A 27575-nucleotide genomic window follows, 5' to 3' on the forward strand; every position below is an offset into this window, starting at 1 on the left:
CCCTTTTATTTTATTTGCCCTTTTCCTTATTATTCTTATTATTCGAAAATAAACAATATCTCTAATATCAATCATTCTTTTTTAACAGTGTACAAATAAACTTTGTATAATCATTTTCAATAAATTAAACCCACATAGAACACACTTCTCTCGATCTAATCGAATGAGATAACACAAAGTCGAGTTGATAAGTGAAGTACCCACCTAACCTACTCGTATTTTGTTAGTAAATTTTCATTAAATTAGAAATTTGATTCAATTTGTTATGCATTCACTGATTTGAGATTGCTGCCACCGCCGCCGCTGCTGCTCCATTCCGACTCTTATACTCCCTGCACCAACCTCTTCGTTCTAAGATTTTCTTTTCAGATGAAGATAATTTCTCATACGTGGGCTCGTTTATTTTGTTTGCGATGAATCGATAGATAGATCAGTTCACTTCAAACGTTCGAACAAGCAAGTCGATATAGTGCGTTTATTAGCGTATTATTACTAAGAAAAGAAAAACAAATTTGTGTTGTTAATATTTTTTAAAAGTCAAATTTTGTATCATTATAACTATTTATAATTTTTTATTTAAAATAATCTTCGTTGGGATAAAGTTTATAAAGTGGTAAATAAACTTAAGCATTATTATTATTCAATTTAATTTCATAAATTGTGAAATAAATTTAAATAAATTTTAAAATTGGTCTCGGGTTTCTCAAATTAAATTTGTATTGCAATGCATTTTTGTACACAATTAGGTTTGCTTGCGTCAGAAGAAAAGTGAAAGGAACTAGTGCAAACAGGTATTGCAAAAAAAGGCGGTGATTATAGCCAAAATGATAAGAAGACATGCAAGAATGGTGATTATGGCACTTTTTTTATTTCTTGAAGATACAAGTTTTCATCAGATATATAATTCTTCTAACGATCAGTTTTAATTATATTTTCTGGTTATCTATTATCTCATTCCCAAATTATATTAAAACTTTTAATGAAAGTTGATTTGTTTAAAAACAAATTTTTAAAGGGAAGAAGTACTGGTAGCACCAAATTATGTTTGCTATTATAATATCGGAAAAGCTTATTTTTCTTTAAACCAAGGATAGTAATGATTTTGGTCATCTTTGACAGTACATGTGTATGATTGTATTTTAAAAAGACTTAAAAACATTTTGGAAAATTGTCGCATAGGGGAGCGTTTTATAAATTTCTGTCACCAAAGTTATTTCCTTAGCCAATTTTTTTAAAATAACTATTGAACTACCAAAACACTGAAGTCCTTATTCAAAATTACTGGCAACTTTAATTAACAAAGTAAGGAAGTCAAATACCTAAGTGGCGATGGTTTCGAAATAAACCACAGTTTAAAAGTTATAATATGTATCTAAAAAACTTGCAACAAATTTCATAAATTTTTGTGAACGTCGAAATTTTCAGTCCTTCGAAGGAAAAGAATTTTTTCGTTTTTCTGGCGCAATGACCAAATGCATTTCAACACAAATTGAACACGTAAGATATAAAAAAAAAATTCAAAAATCATTTAGGTATTTAGAAAAAAAACTGCATAGATTCTGTTGTTTTCGGAACAGTTAAAACGGTTAACGGTTTGGAAAATCTGTATTCAAAAACGCAGAACTTTCCTTCATATCATATCATATGCGTTTACTGTACCAAAATACACCTCATTAATGATTTTTTAGGGTTGGTATTTTCTTAACTGGTTGCTATTTAACTTAGAGTACTGACTTTCTTATAACTGACATTATTATTTTTCGAAGGCATTTATCATTAAAAACTTTTTCTCAATATTTTTAAATTTATTGATTTATCAAAAAAAAATATGAACATTACAAAAAATTGACAAAGTAGGTACTGTAAGTAAGTAATCTCAAATAGGCTGAAAAAGGGTTTGGAAAATGGCAGAATTTTGACCCCAATCCTAGAAAGATTAATTCTTATAACTTAGTAAGACACATTTATCAAAGGATAAAAACTCTAACACAAAATCATCTGTCTAAGATAAGAGAGCAACTTTTCGTATTTACATTCCACATAACCAAGAGAAATATTATTATTTTATTTTAGAACTAATTATGCAAATTATAAAAAGAAATGGTTGGAAAATCTTAAAAATCAAGATCGTTTTTAATTTTTTTTTGCCTTGTTTTGTGATACAAAATTGTAAAACCAGAATTTTCAAAATAAATAAAATTGGGCCACATGGACTTGTATTGCTCTGTAATGTGATTTGTAAAATCAACTTTTCAAATCACAAACAATATTCGAAAAATTGACAATGTCATTTCATCATAAACTCGAAACTTCATAAATAGCTACAAACAAAATTAGAAATACTTTTACATTTTACTTTAAACATAAAGCAATTTCATTATTAAGGTCACTCTAATTTGTTATAATGAAAGTAATTCGTCACGGTAATTTGCAAAAATAAAGTAATCAAATTTCTCACCCCTAAAAGTATTATTAAAGACCACTTGAAAAAAAAACTCACATTATAGCATTGGTGTAAATAGTGTACCTACAATAATTTGGTAACCTCGAAAACGTGTTATTTTAAATTCATCCTGTTGACTAGAATTTCTTAACTAAAAAATAAGTAGATAATGTTCTGATTTAATATGTAATGATGCAACAGCATTGAAGCATTGCATTTCTTTATTGTTCAATATTCTTATGCGTTTGCATAATGCGCAATTTAAATGCACTATGTGTGCTGTATGTCTGATGTACCTATAACTAGTAATCTTTAAATTATATGACATTATAGTATATTTAATCAACAAACTGCATAATGGAATCATCTTTGGTATGTCTAACAAATAAGAATTGGGTCAAGGTTGCTAATTTGAAAAAAAAAAAATAATTTAAATTTTAACAGTTTCTTAACCAAATTTGAAAATGAAGATGTCAAATTCTAACACCTCCCTTGTTTTCCAACCTCCGGGACCTCCGCTAATCTTGTTTTGTTGAAGACATCAATCATCCATGTTTTTGTTTTTAAATAAGGTTAGATTAAGATTTAGATTATAATCTTATTGTGCATAACTAACTACTTATTCGAAAAAAACAAGGGAATTTTCCCATCCTTTAAATTTGTGTTTGTTTTGTTAGAAATATTTTTTTTCGTAAGAAAATTTTCATCTTATCATCCAATAGAAACTATCTTAAAAAGCACTTAAAAGCAGGGTTCTAAAAAATTATTTTATTATAAATCCATTTGCTCTATATTACAAATTTTTAAAAATATTTATTGCAAATAAAAAATATATTTATTGCAACTGAAAAATATTTGCATTAAAAAAAAAATGTTTAATTGCAACTGAAAAATATTTGCATTGAACACAAAATTTGTATTGCAAACAAAAATATTTTGTATTAAAAAAAAAAAACTTATTTCAAATAAAAAATTTTCACTTCCGCATTTTATATCCTTAGAATTTCCTTAAATCTTTCTTAAAGAAGAATGTCAGAAGTGCTTTAGAGTTTATAACTTTTTATTTATGTAATTCATTGCTTCTTGTGATATCACCTAGTTTTTTCTATATGTACCGCCTTTCGATTTAATCTGAGATAATTTTTTAAACCTCATAGCCCTTTGGAAATAGGCTCGGCAGAGAATTTTTTAAGCTCTACATTTTTGACAATGGTGACGTATTTTTGATATTTTTTTTAATTCATTCAATCTTCATTAGAATGAAAACAATACGTCAACAAAGTACGAAAATAAAAGTTAAATTCAGAATTATTACTGTGAAAGCAAAAACATTAATATAGATTGAGGTCAATGAAATTTTAAAGGAGACCAAATACATAAATATTATTTAAAATAAACCTAATTTTCTCCACTGATTATAATAATATGTTTGTATGTTTTCTGACGTGGAAAATTTACAAATTTTCGTTATGATGAGAGTGAAAATCAAAATAAAAACAAAAAAAAACAAACAACACTTTTCGCATGTCATCAAAACTGCGTCATGTAAACAAAAACAAAAATTTAATCGAGTTATAATAATAATCATAGCTAGTTTGCTGGTGGTCTGTCAATATTATATTTTGAATATTGATAAGTAGTATATTAATTATATTATGATCAGTAATTATTTATTGATAAGCTTAACAAAAAAGAATATATAATATGACCTAGCAACAAACAGTGTTATCAGCAATATATTTTCATTGACCCTTAAAATGTTGTTTTATCGTTTGATTAATGGGCAGAAAATACCTATTAAACGTCGGTCGGTCGGGCAATGAATTTGACTTTTTGGTCTGGGTTTAAATAGAAATTTTTGTTTATTTCTATCATTATGCAACAAAGTTATCACTTTTTAACGTCAAGCTTATGTAACCATTTTTTTTTTTTTTTTTATAATTCTGATTTTAAGTTTTTTTAATTCGAAATATAGTTCAATTTTTTGTTTGTTTCTTTAGCTCCATACTTGAAACTGTAGTTACAGAGTTCTGACAACTTGATATTATTTTTTAGTTGTTATAGTGCATTTGTTATACCTACATAAATAATATAGATGATAATATTGTGTAGCTAATTCGTTATATGCATATGAAATTTTCATCCTAAAAAACCGATTTCGAAAATGCGTTTTTTGTTTATTTCCTGTTTTATCGCTTGATATTTGTCCACAATATTAGCAAAATTTTTTTTTTAATCAAGCAGGAATTTCAACCAAAATGTATTACAATTTTCAAAACTCGACATTTTTTCACATTAAACATTACAGCTCATCTTTTTAAAAAATAAAAAATTTTATACAATTTTCTCCAGTACGAATTGCTTTGTATGGCATTTTTCACACTTTTTTTTACGTTTATGTTGTCAATGCTTAAATTATCTCCAGCAAATTTTACGATCAAATTGTTAAAATCAGCGGTCTTTTTTCACCCACTGGTTAGAGGTCACTGTGGTGTATGTGTAACATTTTGATGAACAATTTTTATCAGGTATTTTATAGCATATAAAATAAAGGTCGGGATCAAAAATCCTACCAGGATCAAAATATTGTTTTTCAAAATATTTGTGATGAACAAAAAACATTAAATAATGTCAAACTATTCCGTATACTAAAAGTTTAGTGGTACCCATTTGTTGAAGACTGTTTATTTTTCATTTTCAAAAATTAATACTCGTCTTTATTATACACTCTTGCTCAAATTTAACGCTCACTTTTTTCTTCTTTAGTTATACCTCTGTATTCCATTTGTGTTTGCTTAGGTATTGTTTAGCAAGTCGAATAAATGCTAAACTGCAACAGTATTATCAACCAAAAAAAAATTGGAGAGGTAGTTCAAAAATGTTCAGGTAGCACTACGTCATCATTCTAAAAAAAAAATCCACCACCTTTTAGAGTTTGAGCGTTTTTGCTTTAGCTTGGCAAAAATAGCTCTAAAAGAATTCCATTTGAAATTTGTTGGACTTTTTATTATTGGGAGCATTCGTATGAACCTACCCACCAAGTTTAAGCTTCTTAAACAATTTTTTTTTCGAAACCAGACATTAAAAACAAATTGCTCAAATTTCGAGCTCAAAAAGCAGATTTGAACTAAATTCCAGTTTTCGACTACTGATTTGGATAAAAAAAGCAAAATAATTCAGAAAATTATATATTTTAGACCAAATATCAAAAAGAATTGAATTCAAAACTAGTTTTTGAGACTCTATAGTGAAAAAAAAGATGAGTAGAGTTTAAAAACTAGACATGATGGAATAAATCTGTAAACAGTTTTGAACTCAGAACACTCAAGTTAATTAAAATCACCTAACAGAGTTCTTACTCCCCAATTTTTTTTTTTGTCGACCAGTGTTGATTAGGTAAATTAGGTAAAACAAAATATAGTTATCAGTGAAAAAATGTACAAGTACTGAAAAAGCTTAAACAAAATTTACGTTTTTAACTTTTTATTAAAAAACAGGAAAATGTATCAAAATTTGTAGTCAACTAATGATATGAACTCAAAATACGTTTAAATGTTTAATCTGAAATGAAGTAATGTAAGAAAAAACGTAGAGAACATTTACCTTTTTATCATTTTATTTTTAAAAAAATTGGTTCTCTTGACACAAACTAACTCTTATTTTTTTTCTCATTTTCAGTAAAAAAAAAAACTAATTCAAGATGCAGCAAAAACACCATGTTGTTGACATTCGTTCAGATACCATAAGTCAACCAACAGCTGAAATGCGTAAAGCCATGTTTGAAGCTATTGTTGGTGATGATGTTTATCATGAAGATCCAACAGTTAAAGAACTTGAAAATAAAGGAGCACAGCTATTTAAGAAAGAAGCTGGTCTATTTGTACCAAGTGGTACAATGGGGAATTTATTGGCAGGTAAGTTTTTAAATTGAAGAAATTATAACGGTCTAGTTTAATAGTGCATATTTACTCAGTCTATCAAACTCAAAATTTAGCCTAAAAATTACTATCATATATCTTTACTAAGACTATCCAAAAAGTTTACAGAATAATAATGAAGATCACCAAACATCACTATTTTTTATTTTATTGCATACTCTCCGGCAGTTAATAAAAGAGGAAAAAATCATTTTTTTATATTGCCTACTTCTAGGCAGTCATTCAAAATTATGTTCCATAAATATAATAACCACACACACACCTTTATAGCCTACTCAAAGACCCAGATTACGAATTTTTCATAGCAAACATTTCTGCCATAAGCCAAAAAAAAAAAAAATCTAAATCCTTTTGGCAATGCAATTATATACGTACACCTTTCTACATTCAATTTACAAAAATAAAAAATAAATAAAAAATAAAAAAAAACCTTCAAGCTAATGCTACTTTTGCCTGCTACCATACCCTCACACTCACATACTCGTCTATATGTACCTAGGCATTCAGTAAGGGAAAAATAAACAAAAAAAAAAAAAAAACACAACCACCCTCATCATCCCCCTGCAGGGTTGAAAAATCATCAAAGCAAGAAATGAACAATTTTAACATCAGCCAAAGCTCCGGTTTATTCCTGTAAATCGAACGCAATAAAACCACCTGAAATCCATTACAATTTATATGACTTACGATTCGGTATCTCGTCGGGCGATATAGAAGCACCTCCAATGTCAATACACAACACCACCTCGATAAAATCTGCCGCCGCCGCCGGCTGTTGGCTGGGTGGTGGTGGAGGGTTGTAATGGAAGAGGGGCTGCTGCTATATGTGGCACCCAGAAGGTCTCTACCTTATTGAAGGTAAAAGGCTGGAAAGGCGCGCACGCTGCGGTTCTCATATTAAATTCATAGTTACGAATATAAATTCCAATCGGATCTTGATGCCTGCCATTCAAATAAAGTATCGTCAGGGCTGTGCTGCGTATAAAGGGTGGGAATGGCAGTGATGGTTGTTGTAGATATTTCGAAGAAGGAAATTCGCGGAAAGGGTTTGCTAAGTAGATAAAAGGAATATACCTTGAATCTTTCTCTCTGACGTCTTCGTCATCATCATCTCAAGCTGTGATATCTCTTTCAATAGAATCCAGCCTGAAGGGCAATAAAAACGGTGAACATTATAGTAAATCTATCGGTTGCATATGTGCGGTCCTTTTACGCCCAGCTTCATGGTCGGCCTACATTTGAGCCTTTTTCCAAAATGCCAAACCATTGCTATTACACACACACACACACACACACACTGGATTAGGTACACCAAAACCAAAATAATACCACGTTGATTCGAATGAAGGCAGCCAGCATATCCAAAAAACCGTGCTTTCCATTTTATGACAGACTTTATGTTTACTATCACATAACACCGCAAAATTGCTTTACAAACATCATATTCGAGCGGTCGAAAGTTTGAACGTGCATCCCGCACAGCCTCAACCATTCCCGCACAATATCATGATATCTTTCAAAATCGCTCACTCCCACTCTCCCAGCTTTTCTGATATGTCGTCATTTTCATGCTGAAATATCCCATTGGGATTGCATGTTATTGAAGTAAAATTAAATGACGAAAACAAACAAACTTTATAACGGATGCAAAAGCTATCAAAGTATTGTACCGTAACACATTTAAACACACACACATTTTGCCATTTTGTGTGTTTAGATATATTTAGATTTGTCGTGGTAAAATGTTTAACTGCTGAAATGGAGCCTTCACTTTCAGGATATTATAATGCGAGAGTGGAGGGAATTCGGTGTATATAAGTGTGTTGGATGGAAAGTAAACCATATATAACAGATAAGGATGTTGTTAGGTTCTGAGCTGTGTGGGAGTTTTATTAAACTTAAAACCCCAAATGAATTGGATTTTGGGCAGAATATTGAAATTTAATGAAATATTTATTACCACACTGATGATTATGATGTATAAATTGATAAAAGCCGATTATATTATTGAAGATTATCAAGAATATCTTCTTAATGGTTTAAGAATACACATAAAATGTATGTAATGTATGTTTAATTTTTGGACACGTCATTAAAACGTTAAAGGGTTTTGGGAATATCAATACAACACAAACTATCTTTGATAATTTTAGTCTTGTAACTTAACGTCAACCTATAGCAGCTTATCCTCCTCGGATGCGTCTTAAAATCGAAATTTCGAAAAATTTTATCGCTATCAGAAAATTCGTAACTGGGTATAGGGGTCCGAAAATGTAAGTTTTGAAAAATTATTGCTGCAAATAAATTTTTCCAAAAATTTCGCTCAATTTCAATAACATTAATCGGTTGACCTTCTTTTTTGCACAATTTTGGGTAAACAATTCTTCAAAACTTAAATTTTCGGAATTAAAAATAATCTCCAAAAATTAATTTCCCATTGAATGAATTGGACCCTTAAAAGTTAACGATGTTGAATTAAATTTGGCTTACAATTTTATTTTATGCATAGAACAGTATCAAGTGGTGCCCTATACAATTTTCAACAATTTGAATTTAAAGACGCATTCTACCTAACAGGTTCACTATCATTAATGGGAAAATTGATATTATTTTAATTTCTGTCTGTACAGTTCACATCTTGTTATGCCAAACGATTTCATGTGGCAATTGGAAAACACACGCTCAGCATACAAGGTGATAGTATAAACATCAAGCAGCAGAGGAGTAGGGAAGTTAATTGGGAGCAACTTTACAACTTCTCCCCAATCTTTGGCATAAGGCATTTCATTGAAAATTTCCCTTCGTTATAGTGGGTAAATGTCGTTGCTTGAATACAAGGGATAGCAAGGGATACAAGGCCTTGTAAGGGACTTTGTATCTAATTGAACTTTTATCCAAGTAACCTAGTATCCAACTTACATTATATCCAATGACCATGGGACCTTGTCACCTTGATAACTTTTATCTAAGTGACCTTCTATCCAAGAGACCTTGTTTGAATCTAATGGAACTTCTTCTAGAAAGGTCTTTTGTACCCAAGGTACCTTTTATTCCTGTGACTTTGTATATTTAAAATACCTTTTATCCATGAGCTTAAATCCAAGGGAACATCTTTTCAAAAGGCTTTCTTGGGTATGGGGTCTTTAACGAAAAACATTTTGTATACAAGCAACCTTGTGTACAATGGACCTTATTTTCAAGGCATTGTTTTCACGGGAACATGTATCCAAGGGATTTTGTATCGAAAGAACCTTGAATCGAAGGGATCTTGTATGGTAACCTTATATCCAACAGACCTTGTATCCTACAGACTTTGTATGTAAGGGACCTTTAACCAATTGATCTTGTTTCGATGAGATGTAGCTTAAATCCAAGGAATTTGTTTTCAAAAAGTTTTGCGTGAGTGGGATCTTATACCTAAAGGGTTTTGAATTTTATAACTTGTATCCAAAAGACTTTGGGCCTTACTGATAAATCAAACGCTAATGTCGACTAGTAGTTAACCAGAAGGTTAAAACAAAATGCTGAGATTTTACAAAATGCTACCAATAAAAAATTTCACTAACTTAGGCTCCATTTTCCATATAACCTATTACAAAATTTACTACAAATGTGAAAAAAAAAATCAATAAACTGTCAGAATTTCCATCAAAGAATCTATTAAATTTCGATTTTTGTTTTACGAAAGAGAAAAAAATATTTAACAGTGGGTTATGTTTAGTGATGGGAACTATCGAATGATTTGAACTATCGATAGTTAGTAACTGAATGATTTGAACTATCGAATAGTTCATTCATTCATTTATTCGAATAAAAACTATCGAATAAAACTATCGAATAAAAACTATCGAATAAACTATCGAATAAAAACTATCGAATAAACTATCGAATAAAAACTATCAAATATTCAGTTATTTTTTACTCACAATTTTTTCATCCGATTTATATTTTCCAGTTTTTAGTAATATATTGACCTTGTAAAGGACATACTTTATTTCACTGTTTGCAGTTTTTTAACTAGAATTTAAATAATATTTCTCAACTGAGGTTTCATTAAATAATAAATAACAAGTACCTACTGAATCAGAAAGGAAGATGGTTGTTGCTAAATTTTTACTATGTTGAGAAAAGATAGCCCAATTTTTGCTAAAATATGATATGATTTAAATTAAAACGAAAACAGTGGAAAACCCACACTGAGGCAAAACATTTGCACACAAAAAGAAAAAAAATATTATTATGTCTCGTAAAACCAAAAAAACACAAAATTTTCATTTTTTTCATACATGAGAACTGCATATATATATTTAAGGAGAAATAACAAAAATATTAAATAGTAAAAAAGAACAAGAAATTTGTATAAACTTTAGAACTATAAAAACTAACAAAACAAAAATTAATAAAAAAAAAAAACATATTAATTAAAATGAATATCAATTAATGTATCGAATAAAAAAAAAAACATTTAGATATCAAAATTGCTATTTAAAAATAATATTTTATCAAGTTTTTCACTTTTCATCCGATTTCATCTTAAAGAAGCATCCATCATACATTGAAGCACATAATATAAAAATCATTAAAAAAAAAGGAAAACAAATAGTCGAAAAATGACCACTGCAAAGGATTTGTTTCCTTTTCTTACACTTTCTATTTTTGCTCGTCCACATGCAAAATTGCAAATATCAAAAGTATATACCTACAATAATCCAAACCAACCACACAGTGGCATCATATTTTTGTCTAACCCATTAACAACCCTTTACAAAATCCACTTGTTGTGCGTGCGCGAATGTTTTGCTTCTTCCGGCGCCATGTCTCGTCAAGTGATTGAAAAGATGGGTTTCCCACTAAATAGGATCATAAACTATACACTGGATGAAGAATGAACATGTTCCGCTTTCCAGGTCAAAGAGTTATTTTTTTTCTCTTTTGCCACTTTTTTGACACCGCACTGACCGACAGATAACTTCTATTCTTTTCAAGCACCGTCTTTCTTTTTCTTCTTTACCGCCTTTGTTTTGAAAATATGGGCACTCCAACATAAAACACATAAATTCAGTCCTGAAAAACTTTCAAAATATCATTTGGAAGATCACACAATATGTGTATCATCATTCATCTTCCTTCAGTCCTTCCTTCAAATGCAGATAAAATCATTTACAATTAAATTTTGAAATCAAGAGAAAAAGCAAATAGGAGAGAAATAAAATTATGACTGAATAAAAAAAAAAAAACAATCTAAAAGACTGAAAGAAAACAGTAACTGAATATAAAAAAATGCAAATGAAAAAACTATTGAAATGAAAAAACTATCGAATAAAAAAATACTATTCAAATGAAAAAACTATCGTTTGAAAAAACTATTCGAATGAAAAAACTATCGTTTGAAAAAACTATTCGAATGAAAAAACTATCGAATGAATGATTTTAAACTATCGAATGAATGAATATTTTACAACTATCGATAGTTTGATAGTTTTTATTCGATAGTTCCCATCACTATCTTTATATTCGTTCAATAAACTTATCAGAATTCATTTAAGACATTTATCTAATATGTGCAAAATATTAACATTTTAATGCAACCATGTCGAACAATTTTTCATTTATTTTTTCAATTGAGAGTGATTTTCAAAACTCTTTTTCTCGCCTTTTTTTGTTGTGTTGAATATTTTTTGGACTGAAAGTAAACAGTTTTTTTTGAAAAACAAAAAACTTTCGTTCTTTGTATATGTTATCTAATTTCGTGTCCATAAATGAATATGCAAACCATCAACAAATTCACTTTTTATTTAGTGCTCAACTTTAAACATGGATTTCCATGTATTAAATTTTGATGTATCTATTGCATAAAACTGAAGATTAAATTCAATATTGGTATGCGGATTTTCTAGAATCTTTAGGTTTTCCTTTAATTTTACAAAACACTAAATTTGATTATTAATATGGCAAATTGTATCCAAAAAGCCTTGTATAATATACATATAACCTTGTTTTAATTATTTCAATCAACTTTTGCAAGAGGTCTTATTATTTGCATTTTAAAAATGACCTTACAAAAATGCGAAAGAGGTTCATGGCACTGTTCATTGACTGTTTCGATTGCTTTTTTAGGAATTTTTACTTGCTCTATAGGGCAAGCATTGGTTTCGTGTCGAAAAAAAAATTGAGGTTTTAATCAAAACCAACATTACGATAATGGAGAATTCCAAAAAAGTGGGTCTCGCAATTCCGTCCGTGCGTCTGTACGTCTGTGCGGTTGTGCGTCCATCTGTACACATTTCCACAGCCTAAACGGGTGGATGGATTTTCTTCAAATTTGGTACAGATGATTTTTACGGAATTCTGAAAGTTGATTTTTTTTTTTGTTTTTTTATATCTCATTTAGAACGTATACCTCCCATACAAAAAAATACGGTATTACGAATTTCTCGAAAACGGCTCTAACGATTTTGATTAAACTTTGTATACGTAATATTTAAAGCAGTGGCAATAAAACTGCATTTTTATTTTTTCTCAAAAAAGTCAAATAACAAAAAATTTTTTTTTTCATTTAACATAATTTTGCCCTAAATGTCGGCTCTTCCCCAATATCAATTTTTTTTTTACATTTAGATCCAGCTTTTAAAATCTACAAGTAGACTAACATAAAAGTGCTTTGAGCTGCAAGAGCAAGTACGTGCGACCCCAGTAGTGCATTTTATTTTTTTAGGAATTTAGTAGGAAGTTTTTACTTCGCAATTTTATCACTTTGTTAAACTTCATATTGCACAATATTTTTCATTTTGCCATTGCTTTGCTTTGCGACTTACTTTAAGTTGTTTTCTTTTGCATAATTTACTCATGTAACAAATGCAAGATATTTTAAATTTAAAACTGAATAACACCTTGTATTTATGTTAACAAAAAATATAGACTTTCTTTAAGACCTTATCAAGAAAAGAAGAAATTTATTAATTTATCTTTTCCAACTTTTCACATTTCTTTTGCATCAAACCGGAATTTTGTAAATCATTTCCGTGGTTTTAAGTCTGTGTACCAAAAGTATAAACGCAGTAATAATGTGAAGAAAAATAATTTTCCTGCAACAAAACAAATTCTTCGCATAGGGTTTTTCATCTTAGTTTATAAGGTTTCTTTTTCATATCAAATAGTTAAGACTGTATATGAAAGCATATTTATACCAGATGCAAAGAAATATCCTTGAAATTTCCTTCCCTTAAAATATTTCTTTCTTGATATTTAAATATTTTTATATCTTTTCTATACAAAAATAAAATAATAAAAAAAATGTTTTCTCTTTTCTAGTAATGGTGCATTGCAGTCGACGTGGAACGGAAGCAATTGTTGGTGATTTATCTCATATTTTTCTATATGAACAAGGTAAGGTAACAAGCGAAAGAAAAAGGAAAAAAAATAATTGTGAAAAGAGATAAACAAAATATATCTTTATATATTCACAAAACTTTATTTTCTGTTTGAAAAAAAGTAATGTTTTATTATGGATAACGGTACCTGGTAGATAAAAGTTGCCGAAAAAAAAACACAGTATGTGTGGGAAAAAAAGTTACGAAAAACAACAAAACAATCTGAAGCTACTTTAATTCAAACTTTGTTTAAAAACATGCATTTCAATTTTGATTTTTTTGTAAAAATGTAAATTCAATGAATGTTAATTAAGCTTTTTGAATTAAAATTATATTTTCAAACAAACAAAATAACTTAAGGTGCTTAAGTATGAAAATGTAATGAAATCCACCTACTCATATCTACGGGTTGATTTTTTATTGTTAAAATGTATAATATTACAGAAAAGTTAGTACAAATAAATATTTTTAAGGTTCATTTAAAAAACAGGGTTTTAGAAAAGCTAGAGTCTGGTTTATCGTCACTGGCAGTGGCAATGTTCTTGTTTGTGAATTCACTTTATTGCATTTATAGGCTGATTCTCAGTATGTCACTGTACCAGGGTTGTAAAAATATCAATTAAAAAAAAATGCATTTGAAATTAAAAAAAAAATAATTATTACAAATAAAAAAAAATTCATGAAAAATATTTGCATTGAAAACAAAATTTATACTTTAGGTAAATAAAAATATTTTGAATAAAAAAAAAATTTCTGCAATGAAAAAAAAATTCATTGCAAAATGTGTACATTAAACTTTTTTTTTAATATTCTTCGAATTTCTTACAATAGCCAAAATTGTAAGATATTCGACGAAAATTTAAAAAAAATATTTAATGCATGCATTTTGCATTGAATTTGTTTCAATGCAAAACATTTTTACTTATAATGCAATATATTTTAATTTGCAAATATATTTTTTAATGCAAAATTTTTTGTTTGCAATACATTTTTTTTTTATGCAAATATTTTTCGATTTTATTTTTTTGTATTTGTATTTTTTTTATTTGTAAATTAATTAAAAAATGATTTTTCACAATCCCTCACTACTAACCCTCACAAGTCACAAGAATATTTTGATTTTTTCGTGTCCTCCCCAAAGTTGTGACCTCGTGAGAGTGTCAAAGGCAATCGAAATTGAAATGTCCTCAAAAATCATAATCTTATGAAAATATTAGCAATTTTTTTATGATTGATTTTGACATCAAGAAATTTATTAACCGGACTTTCTTTGAATTTTATTGTTTCTTAACCCATTTTCATGAAGAAATAAACTAGATATAAACACACTAAGTATTGAATAATTGTTGAAAACAAAATGACAAATTGCGTTCAAAAAATCTACCTCAAATTTTTCAGGAGCTCGAATTTTAAAAGTCCTAAAAAAGCACAAAAAATTTTTTTCACAAAAAAATCCAAAAACAGGTCAATTAGATAATTGAACTATCTTTCAAAATCTATTTTTAGTTTATTTTATAATCAGTTAGGTTCCAGAAGTCTTCAAACATGACGTTGCGAAAACGCAAAGTTAGCCGGAAATGGGTTAAAGTCTAAAGTATGAAAATACAAAGTGGTGCATTGCCTCTCCCTGCCTTTATTCTTTTCTTTCGAAAATGTTTATCAACTGGCAAGAACCGTTTTCTTTTTAAATTTTAGAATTTTAATTTCAGCGAATTTTTTTATTCAAAGGCTCTATATAGTTTTCTTATAAATTATAAATAAGATTTTGACAAAAAATAATTTAGATAAAAAAAAACGATTTAATTTGTTTACTTTAAAAATGCATCTAAATGAAAGAAATTAAATACTTACTCATTTTGGAGCTCAATTTCATTAAAGGTATTGACTTTTTCTATTTTCAATTTTTTCATATGCCAAAAAGTCTATTAAAAATTTTAAAAATCTAAGCAACTTGAATCTAGTTAGGGGAATCAGTAGTGCGTTTTATTTCAAAACGATTTATTTCATTCCTTAATAAAGATGATGTGTGAGAGGAAAAAATACCTTAAATATTATTTGAATTAAATTTAAATTAAATGAACATTTTATGTCAATTATTTGATGCTCTGATTGCTGAATAGCTATATTTGTTGCCAACAGTCTACAGACCTTCACTCTATTAAGATAAAAAATGAAAATCCATTCTAAAAGGTAAAAAGTAAAGTAGTAAGATTAATAATTGTTTTGATCTGATCTACATCTTTAATAGACCGAGAGCCCACAACAGATTTTTGGAGTTTATGGATAACCGAAAATGGGTCATATGTACATATGTATATTTTTTAAGAGTTACAACCAGACCAGGTTATACATCTTGCAAAAAATAATATTCTTTTGTATGAAAATTGCTATTTCGCGACTCTTCAAGGACGTCTGGCAAGGGTAATGCCCCCAAAACGGAAATTTTGCTGCCCTCCTTTTTCTAAAGCAGTAACTACGGATTATACCTGTAACTGAAACTTCAAGGAACCTTGGACTGTGACGCCAAAGGTCTGGGTTCGTATCTTGATCTCCAAAACCTAAAAATATTTTTTTTTTTGTGGTACTACTACGAAAAATAGCCAAAGCCTTCAAGAGTAACATTTTCACAATAAAGTGCATCTCTGTTAAGCCGTTTGAAAAATGAATTGGGTAAATTTTAGGACCCGTTTATTCTTGTAAATTAACTTAAAGCACAAAAGAATAATTAAGGGTTGTAAGTCACAAACTAGCTTCGGATTCAAAATTTCTAGTTTTTCGGTTTAAACCACATTATCATCCTAAATTAAAGATCTGCCATTAGTGCTGACTGAATCAGTCAAAAATTTTGAAGATTGGCACAGTTCTTACTATTTTTTTTTTTAAATCATCCCATACAAAATTCACTACTTCCAATATTGATTGACTACGAAAAACTCTGAAATTATCTTGAATTTATACAAGATTTAAACTTTCTTTCATAACACACTGTTACATCAAGGGCTCCAAATGCATGTACAAGCAATGTGTGCATGTAGCATGTATATAACTGCCTGTACTGTACCCACTGTACCTATCATCATCGATTCCTTTGAATGCACCGTTGAACGGAATTCTTCTAAAAGGCATTTATTTAATTCCAGCAAGTTGCACTCCCGCTACCATTTCACTTCCGATTTCTTCAAATAATTGCATTCGGTTGTCTTTGATCTTTATATTGTAAGTCAGGCAGAATGCCGCCTTAAATGCAAGCTCTTGCTTTATAAACCTTTTACTTTTTCCGATTGTCCTAAAAAAAGTACAAAAGTCTATACACATACACACATATAAGCCTTATCGCCTTTTTCTAAACTTGTGTAAGTGCTTTCCTTATCCCGCTATCCGGGCCTAAAAGAAAGAAAACTTTGCCTGAAGTAATGGTGCTGAAATTTTTTGGATTCAACTCGACTCCACGTAATCGCCTAATTTACCTTTTAGACGTGATTATTTCAAGAGAAAAATTAGAGCAATTACTAAATACTGCTACTGCACGCTGCTTTCTGCTTTTTACTTTCTATACTACGTTAAGGCCCAACAACAGCAGCAGCAGCTGTGCATTCCAAATCGCCCTCGCAACTTTTGAGGCACTCGCATACTCCCAGTACAATTTCCCTCTGGGACTTGGTTTGGTTACTGCTTTACACTCACAATTCCGCTTCGCATCGCGCCACTACCACCACCACCACCGTGCACCGTTATAAAGTGCTTGTAATTATTTTTCGCACGCCTGTTTTTACCAACCCCGTGTTCCAATCTAAGCCCAATCCATGTTATAGTAGCTAGCACTCTCCTCAAAATATAAGTGCTTCCTTTTAGTCCTTAGAGTATATGTACCGCTTAACACGACATTACACACACACTCCATTCACAATGCCAGCTAATCTCATGCTCGTTGTTTCATTTTTTTTTCTGTTTTTTTCTTTCTTTTCTATGGGGACATTTTCCGCAGGTGGCGCTGCACACATAGCCGGTGTGCAATTAGCTACCATCAAAAATAAGCCAGATGGGACGTTCTGCCTGAACGAACTGAAACGGAAATTCCGCCCCGACGACTGCCATGAGCCTAGTACAGCGCTGGTAATTGTGGAGAACACCCACAACATGTGCGGCGGCCGAGTCCTGCCACTGGAATGGCTGGACCAACTTGCGGATATTTGTAAAAAACGCTCAACAAAAGCCAATGGAGGATGTTATGGAGGAAATGGCGGCGGTGGCGGTGAGGATGAGAATGACGTTGGCAATGGCAATGGCGTTGGTGGCAAGGGCGGCAGCATTGCTCTTCACATGGATGGAGCTAGAGTGTTTAATGCAGCCGAAGCAATGGGCACCACAGTGGATCGCATCGCCAGGGACATCGATTCGGTGTGTTTCTGTCTGAGCAAAGGACTCTCAGCGCCAGTGGGGTCGATGCTAGTTGGATCAAAGGATTTTATCAATGAGTAAGACAAAGACATTTTTTAAACAATCGTTTTTAATTTTTTTGTTTTTTTTTTTTCAACTTTTTTCAATTCTTATTGTAAAGTCTCTCTTTTTCTAAGAAAGTTTCTTTTGAGAAGATGTCTGCTATGTGTGTGTGTGGGCTTTGAGTGTCTTTGCAAGTGAAATGAAATTAGATTGAAACAAGCTGAGGGGTTTTATAATTTTTTTTTTTATCCTTGCCGTGTCTTTGAAAATGCCACCACCAAATGGTTTAACTGCTTAAATTGGCTTTTATATTAATTAAATGGTTCTTAACTTTTTTTTTGCTTAATTTTGTGCAAATGGCTGAGGACTTCTTTTTGGTTTTTTTTTTATGAAGCGAATATGTGAAGGAGCGAGGGATATTAAACCCCAGTCGTCCTTTTAGATTCTTAGGCGGTGACAGAAAAGAAATAAGCTAAAACAGTCTCATTGAAAGTATAAAATACTTGAAATGATTTTTAAGAGTAGATAAGTAGGTATAATTTTCCAACAAAATTGTCTGAGTGGCAAACTTGAAGTTACTTTAAAAGTTTACGTATACCAGTAAAAAAGGCACCTCAAAGTAACATACACTTGAATGAAAATTAGAGATTTTTAAAATGCTTATGAATATTGTGAAATTAACTTCAAAGAAAATTTTTGTTTGCTTATATTGTGACGCCTTTCAAGTAGGTAGGTACCTACTACCCATTCAAAAAATCACAGTTTAAGAACAAGAGACGGTAGGCAGCTACATAGGTACGTGTTACTTCCATGGTTCTATTAATTTTATACTTATTCAATCAATGGAATATGTGAAAAATCAAATAAAATGGAAAATCCATAATTGTAAAACTTTAGTGTTTTAAAATAAATTGATGAAGAAAGATGAAGGAACTTCAAAATATATTGCAATTTGTTTTGCAATCTTTGAAAAAATATTAAAAAAAATAAAAAAAGATACCTATTAATTCTTAAAAAATATTTTTTTTTCTTTTGACAAAAAAAAAAAAAAAAAAATACATAAATTTTGTAGAGTTTCTTTATTTCTCTTATTTCAATAAGGCTTCAGATTTTTGAAAAATTAATTTATTAAAAATAGACTGATGATTTATTTTTAAATTTTGTTTTATTTGTGGAATAATAAATTTTGAATGTATTTTTTTTTTAAGTTTGAAAATTTATATTTATACTAACTATATTTTTTAATACCCTGCTATAATTATACATAATATGTACATATATATATACATTAGGGTGGGTCAAAAAAAATCGAAATTCTTTTTTTTTTTGATTTGGTACTCCGAAAAATCGATTGCTAGACCCCTAAAGAATATACACACCAAATATGAGCTCTTTATATTAATGGGAAGGTCCTCCACTTTGCAATTTTCCATTTTTACATCACGCTTCTACTAAAATAAAATAATTCTTGTAGGGGCTTAAACGTTCTACAACAAATTCCTTGGAATCAAATTGATTGCTTTAACCGTTTAGAAGATATTCGTATCCAAACCAATGCTCACTGATTTCAATAGTTTTCTTATGACCCGTATGCATTGCGATTTGGATACGAATATCTTCTAAACGGTTAAAGCAATCAATTTCATTCCAAGGAATTTTTTGTAGAACGTTTAAGCCCCTACAAGAATATATCTTGCTAAATTGAAAATAATGAATTTTCAGTGAACTGGAAAATTTTTTAAATATATAATGTTTTTATATTTTTTTTTAACTTTGACCTCGAATATCTTTAGAATGGTTAGATTAATGAAAAAATTTAACAAGACATTTTTTGTGGAGCACTCAATTTCCAACAAGAATATGTCTTGCGCGTTTGATTATTATAATTTTTCAATTTGTTACAAAATTAAGAACAAAAAACGAATTTTTAAAGATTTTCTCGATTTTTGGACCTCAAATGTCTATTAAACGGTTAGATAAACGAAAAAAGTGCAGAAGGCCTTTTTTGTAGAGCGTTCAATTTCTTACAAGAATATGAAAAGAAATTTTCTAAAAAGTCAATTAATAAAAAAAATATTTTTTTTTAGTAGAAGCTTGATGTAAAAATGTAAAATTGCAAAGCGGAGGACCTTCCCATTATTATAAAGAGCTCATATTTGGTGTGTATATTCTAGAGGGGTCTAGCAATCGATTTTTCGGAGTACCAAATCAAAAAAAATAATTTCGATTTTTTTGACCCACCCTAATATACATATACAGGGTGTCCCAAAAGTAATGGATCAAAAGAAATATGCTGATAGGCCAACTTGAGGGCTCTCAGAATTTGGTAACTTGTTTATCCCAAATCCTTACGGTTTTCGATTTAATGCAGTTTTTGTGAAATTTCGAAAAATCCCGACTTCGCAACAGTATTTTGCTTCCTCCGCTCATAATTGATTTTTGTTTTTTACAATTCTTTCACTAAAACATTGCCAAATAATAAGAAATAGTAAATTAATCAAAATATTTTTTATTCCATACGCCATTTTGCTGCAAATTAATTAACAGTTAATTATTTTATAAAAACTCAATTTCTTACTTTTATTTCAGAGCAACACCCTGAAAAAAATTTGTATAGTGTGACTCTGGTTTATTATTTTGAAAACTTGCCGTGTTATTGCAGTTTTCAAAAATGTACAAAACTTTCCAAAGTTAAAGTTAGAACTAAAGATATTACAATTTAAAAGCACCAAAACAGGGCTTTTCAGAAAAAAATAACAAAGAAAAATAAACACATTTTCTGGACTGTTGTTTGCTTATTTCTTTTTGAATAAAAGCCTCGATTTTTGTTTGTTATTTTGCTCTGAAAATCTCTGTTTTTTTGCATTCAAATTGTAATATCTTTCGTTCTAATTTCAACTTTGGAAAGTTTTGTACATTTTTGAAAACTGCAATAACACGGCAAGTTTTCAAAATAATAAACCAGAGTCACACTATACAAATTTTTTTCAGGGTGTTGCTCTGAAATAAAAGTAAGAAATTGAGTTTTTATAAAATAATTAACTGTTAATTAATTTGCAGCAAAATGGCGTATGGAATAAAAAATATTTTGATTAATTTACTATTTCTTATTATTTGGCAATGTTTTAGTGAAAGAATTGTAAAAAACAAAAATCAATTATGAGCGGAGGAAGCAAAATACTGTTGCGAAGTCGGGATTTTTCGAAATTTCACAAAAACTGCATTAAATCGAAAACCGTAAGGATTTGGGATAAACAAGTTACCAAATTCTGAGAGCCCTCAAGTTGGCCTATCAGCATATTTCTTTTGATCCATTACTTTTGGGACACCCTGTATATTATATTCTCAAAAAAATCTTAAACATTCTGACACAAAGGAATTCAAATGGCATACTTTGTTCTTTAGATTAAAACCGTGCAAAAGATGTTTTTTGTAGTTTTAAAAGCAAGTTAATTTTTTTAATGTACAAAAAAATTTCTTATATTTAAAAATATATTTTTAATTTAATCGTTAAATTACTTTTCAAGTGCTCCAATGTGGCCATTTTGAGCAAAGACACGGCTGTATTTTTTTTTTAATTTACTAGCATAGTTTGTGGCCATGCTAAGGTTTCATATAATTTTTGTTTTTAAATGATACCGGCAGATAATAAATGCATTCATGAACATAATTGTGATTTTGCTATTCTGATTTTCTATTGTTCGGTTTTCCAAATTGTAAATTCTTTCTGTTTTCTTGATCTTAAAATTCTGTTTTTTTAAAAATCTTTAAATGGTAAAATAAAATAAATACAAAATTTTGGATAAGCTATTTCGAAATTTAAAAAAACATGAATTAATGAATTTTAAAATGCCGAATTTCAGAATTTCAAATAAATTCCAAATAATGGAAGACATAGCTAATTTTTGAAACATACATTTTGGAACCTAGTGGCCAATTCCCCATCTGCAAAACTGTGAAATGATAAAAAATTTGTATCTTATCAGTTTTTATATGAAACATTTTTGAAGTTTCACAGATTTTTCAAGTATTTTTTACGACGACGTCGTCAAGCATTTTGTTTGAATCATATTTTACCTTTTAGATTAAAAATGTTTGAATTTGGCAAAAATCTAGAATAATTCATAAATTCAAGAATTTCAAAACATACTGTATTTTGATTTACTTGAACAAAAAAAACTTATTTTTCTTTTATACTTTTAAAATGTATTTTTTTCCAAGCAGAACGAAAATTGAAAAAAAAGTAATAAAAAAATGATTGAATAAGAATCAAAGTTTGGCTATTTTTACGTGTGATGTAGGGGAAAGTGGCCTTAAATGGCACCACAAGGTAAAATGGCCCCCTTGCTAGAAATCGTAGAATCGAACATAATTAAAAAGTTTTATGAACACAAAAAAAAAGTATAAAAAACATTGTATTTTGGAAAAAGAAGTTAATGTATGTATGCATGCATGAAGTATTTCTTATTTATTCATTGAAATAAGTTGGCTTTAAACGTTTCTAGATTTTTCGGTATAAAGTTTAAATAAAAAAAAAAACCAAAATGGGCAAAATGGCCTACTTAGTACTGGGGTAAAATGGCATACCTACTCTCACATGCCATTTTATAGTTACTTTCACATATAAAAGATCTAAAGAGAGGAAGTCCTGAACTGAGAAAAGTCTTTGATTCCGCCCAAAATCTGGAAAAAAGCATCCAAAACTTTCGAAGTTGCAAAAACTACAGTAAGGAGACGAGCAAGCACCATGAACAGGATTTTAAATGACTCGTAGAAAGATCTGGGGGGATTAAGCACCACTTGTTCCAAGAAAATGGAAAAGGAGCCCTTTGAGTCGATTTTTCATTTAAAATCACGTATTTTTGGACAGTGTGCCATTTTACCCGGATAAATTTGATCAGTGAAATTAGTAGACAATTTGAAAATTAAAAAAATTAAGTACTTTTTGGAATTTTTTTAACTCGCAAAGCAAAAAAATGTGAGAGTAATATATTAAACTTTGAAAAGTATATATAGCATTTAAGTTTGAATGTTACCATTTTAGGCCACCTTCCCCTATAAGACCTAAGAATTAAAATTTGGCAATTCAAAGTTAGCCGTTTTTACCAATTACCAATAAGGCAAATATTGGTATACCAATCGCAACGTGCAAACTCATGCTGAAGCAAGAAGCTATAGAGGCAACAAACATACGATGGTCAAACATTATAACTTGCCAAACGACCAAGCAGATCTGGCCTAGGCTAGATCCTAAACGTTCAAAAAATTTGTTGTCTCTAAGCAGATTGCATATCAGCTCTGTAATAGGTGTCTTAACAGGACACTGTCTCATAGGTAGACACGCCATAAGACTTGGCGTAATCTCTAACGACTTCTGTAGAAGTTGCCTTGATGAGGAAGAAGAAGAAACAATCCAACATCTTCTCTGCTCATGTCCTGCCCTTTCCAGTAGACGTAAAAAATACCTGGAAAAATATTTCTTAGAAGATACCAGTGAACTAATCAATACTGACATCTTCAACCTTCACCGCTTTATTAAAAGCTCCAACTGGTTTAATTAGTGAGGAATTTCCTCACAAAATCATGGTATCACAACGGACCAATAAATGGTCTAAGTGTGTCAGTTGTTTTCCTGACAGCCATTTCTACCTAACCTAACCTAACCTAAGTTAGCCGTTTATTAACGAAATAAATAATCATTTTTATCAAAAAAAAAACAAAACCGACTTCCATGGATCAAAACATGGTTCAATGGTTTTTCTCATACTTTCTATAACCAGAACTGAACGAAATGGGACACTCCAGTCATCAGCTTTTCAATACAAAAAGAATTACCAAAATTGGTTCACTTAGTCCAAAGTTATGAGGTAACAAACATAAAAAAAAAAAAAAAAAATACTGACGAATTGAATACCACAGGCACTGCCTGTGTGAAGGCATCTTTTTCTTATTTATTAAATATATGTTAAAAAAAGAAATACGTAATTCGCCAATTTTAAATTGAATTTTTCGAAGCAAAAGTGTTAATCTAAAGGTCCAAAAGCAAAGCGGAAAAAAATTGCTCGAAATTTTTATTTTTAAACCACAAAATTTATTCTCCTCTCATTCCTATGTGAAGGAAGTTGTTCCCGTGAAGTTAGTCACCTGGCACCTAAAAAGCCACTTCCAATAGAAACACTCATAAAATAAACGATGAAACTTCAACAATTTGATATACTATTTATGTCAAAGAAACAAGTTAATCTAGTAAAAACAAATACAAAATTAAATATCAAATCAAAAGTTATACTTTTTTTAAATTTTCCTGTTGATTTCAAAACAAAAAATCGTATAAAATATAAAACTAATCAAAATCATGATAAATTTTTGGAATATCCATCGAAAATTTCGAAAAATCTTCGATATCTACTATCAACAAATTCTCGTTATTTCCCTAATTATTGCGGCAACACTTGGTTATTTTCATTTCGAAATGCAACAAAACAATCAACAATTAGAACATCAATGGAAGCAGTTCTTGCAACTTTATCACGAACAAGAAGTCTTTATTGTTATCTTTCCAATACTTCTTCTTTTGATAGCAGCAATGGTCGGTTTCATAATTGCCATTAATTTGGATTCATTGCGAAACTATGATCAGTTGACATATTTGGAAATTAAAAAACGTTATGCAGATTATCTTTTCATTCAACTTGTAACGCGTATTGAAAAAACTGAAAAGAAACTTTTATATGACAGAAATTTGATACCAATTGAAAGTTTCATACATGCTCATGAAGAAATGCGTAAGACGATTGATAAATTTCGAATGGATACAAAGGAATTGCTGTCACTGTCGGAATTTGATGAACTTGTTCCGTGGGAAATGTTTTTTGCCGATGATGAAATTCGACGGTCACGTTTTTTGCATTTATCGATGGAAGAAGATGTTGTAAGGGATTTGGCTTCTTCATGATTGAAAAAGGATCATTGTGCAATAAAATTTATATATATTTTTTAAATAATATTTATGTATAAATAAAATATTCAAATGTGTGTTGTGATTGAAATCTTTGCCTTTTGTTACATTTTATCAATCGTGTCACAACGGCTGGAAGGATTTTTCATATTCCTAAATGGTTAGGGTGGCCAAACCAATTTTTTTTTTTAATATGCTTAGAACGATTCTTATGAAACTTTTTTTTACAGATAGGTCTCAGAATCGGCCATTATCTATTTTTCATTTTCCAAATGATTAGGGTGGTCCAACCAATTTTTTTTTAAATTTTATTGGAACCAACTTTATAAAACTTTGGGTAGGTCTAAGAATCAGCCAGTAAATATTTTTCATACTTGAAATGGTTAGGGTGGTCTAAACAATATTTTTTTAAATTTGTTTATAACGATTTTTATGAAACTTCGTATTAACCTATATCGGGTAGGTCTTAGAATCGGCCAACATCTATTTTTCATACTATTAATAAATGGTTAGGGTGGTCCGATCAATTGCTTTTTATTTTTATTGAAACCAACTTTATAAAACTTTAAGTGTATATTGGGTAGGTCGAAGAATCAGCCAGTAAATATATTTCATACTTGAAATGGTTAGGGTGGTCCAACCAGTTTGTTTTTATTTTATTGAAACCAACTTTATAAAATTTTGGTTTATTGGGTAGGTCTAAGAATCGGCCACAATATATTTTTCATACTTCAAATGGTTAAGGTGGTCTAAACAATATTTTTTTTTTTTAATTTGTTCATAACGATTTTTATGAAACTTCGTTTTTATATCGGGTAGGTCTAAGAATCGACCAATATCTATGTATTTTGTATACTCCTAAAAGATTAGGGTGGTCCAACGATTTTTTTTATTTTATTGAAAATATAAAAAAAAACTAAATAAAAATTTGTGTGCATATCGGATAGGTCTAAGAATGGTTAGGGTGGTCTAACCAATATATTTTTTTAATTTTCTTTTTATAATTGAAGAAAGTTGAAACGAAAAAAAAAAAATAAAACAAAAACTAAAGCTTACCTATTTTGACTGCGCATTTCGTCAGTTTTATTATTGAAATTTTGTAAAGACCAATTTATTTGTTGTTGTGATCCTATTTTTGTTGAAAAAAAGAAGGTTCACACTCTAAAGAGTTAAAAATTTAAAATAAATACTAAATAGCTTTGAACGAACTCCGACGGGTTAGCAAGTAAGTTTATAGTTATTTGTAGGGCAGATAAAATGGGTAAAAAATTCCTGAAATAGTGACCGTTAATTTTTTTTATTTTGAAAAGTTGAAACCACTTTTTTTTAGTTCAAAATTAAATTGGTTGTAACTCTTACAATTTTTATGATTCCCAGAGGACTTCAAAATTGACATTACATTTTCTTTGTTTTCACAGAGCAAGACGTCTTCGTAAGGCTCTTGGAGGTGGTATGCGTCAAGCTGGTATTCTTGCTGCAGCCGGCTTAGTTGCATTGAGTTCCAGCGTAAAAGTCCTCAAAGAACATCATCGACGAACGTATCGTATTGCCGAAGGTAAGTCAACACAACTATACTGTCTCTATTTCTATTCTTTCATAAGCATGACTTCCTTCTATTCTTTCAACTTATTTTTTGGTTTCGATATTTTCATTAACATCCCTTCAAGCATTTGCAATTTCGATTTATTACTTTTAAAATAAATAAACTTTTCTTATTTTTATACTAAAGGTACCCCCCACTTCTTTTTTTTTGTTTCTATCTTTTTAGCCATCCACAAGTTGAAAAGTCCATTTATAACAGTTCATATTGACAATGTTCAAACAAATATCCTTTTGATACATATCAAGACTGATAAAATAACTGCCAGTGATTTTGCTGCCCGTCTAGGATGTGTGACAGATAAAGAATTGGCTGCCGGAGTTGTTGCGGACAAAACTAACCCCAATTGTGGAATAATCTTAAAAGTTAGTTCAAGAGACTGGGAATTTGCACGAGTGGTACTTTACCAACAAATAACTGACTTGGACATTGATTTGGCCATCAAAAAGTTAAACTATGTTATAAGGGAATATGACAGTCAATTGGCTCATTGACAAAAAGGATAAATACAATATACACATTTCTATACAGCTAACCAACAACATAAGAAGAAGAAGGAAGGAGAAAAATAAAAATAAATAACATATAAAATAGGAAAAGAAAAAAAAAAAAAAAGGGCACAAGAATGGTGTGAAATTGACCCTTCAATGGCAGAATATTGACATAAACTTTACAAAATAAACAAAAGAAAATTAGTTATCCTTTATTTTGTTTGAACGGCGTTTGAATGTAACAAGGACCGCATCAAGGATATAAAAGAGTAGGTAGTATGATGGTGGTGAGGGATGAACTGAACATGAAAACGAACATTTGCTTAATCCCCTTA

The 27575-nt window shown here is 29.8% G+C and overlaps 2 protein-coding genes across 2 annotated transcripts; both read left to right on the top strand.

The window, feature by feature from the left end:
- The first annotated feature begins 421 nt into the window (after window positions 1–421).
- Window positions 422–27455, top strand: LOC129913968 (uncharacterized). The gene is made up of 6 exons (XM_055992982.1): window positions 422–613; window positions 6122–6357; window positions 13693–13767; window positions 17737–18226; window positions 26568–26704; window positions 26918–27455. The coding sequence occupies exons 2-6, from the start codon at window positions 6144–6146 to the stop codon at window positions 27241–27243; spliced, it is 1242 nt and encodes a 413-aa protein (XP_055848957.1). The 5' UTR covers window positions 422–613; window positions 6122–6143; the 3' UTR covers window positions 27244–27455.
- On the top strand, window positions 24505–25240 carry LOC129913969 (uncharacterized). The gene has a single exon (XM_055992983.1). The coding sequence runs from the start codon at window positions 24547–24549 to the stop codon at window positions 25144–25146; it is 600 nt and encodes a 199-aa protein (XP_055848958.1). The 5' UTR covers window positions 24505–24546; the 3' UTR covers window positions 25147–25240.
- Window positions 27456–27575: the final 120 nt, after the last annotated feature.

Source organism: Episyrphus balteatus, chromosome 3, assembly GCF_945859705.1.
Source record: "Episyrphus balteatus chromosome 3, idEpiBalt1.1, whole genome shotgun sequence".
In the NCBI taxonomy this organism is placed as follows: domain Eukaryota; kingdom Metazoa; phylum Arthropoda; class Insecta; order Diptera; family Syrphidae; genus Episyrphus; species Episyrphus balteatus.

Coding starts and splice junctions, on each gene's coding strand:
- LOC129913969 (XM_055992983.1), top strand. CDS start 24,547: ATGATAAATTTTTGGAATATCCATCGAAAATTTCGAAAAATCTTCGAT.
- LOC129913968 (XM_055992982.1), top strand. CDS start 6,144: ATGCAGCAAAAACACCATGTTGTTGACATTCGTTCAGATACCATAAGT. Junction 13,768..17,736: donor TATTTTTCTATATGAACAAG/GTAAGGTAACAA, acceptor CATTTTCCGCAG/GTGGCGCTGCACACATAGCC. Junction 18,227..26,567: donor TCAAAGGATTTTATCAATGA/GTAAGACAAAGA, acceptor TTGTTTTCACAG/AGCAAGACGTCTTCGTAAGG.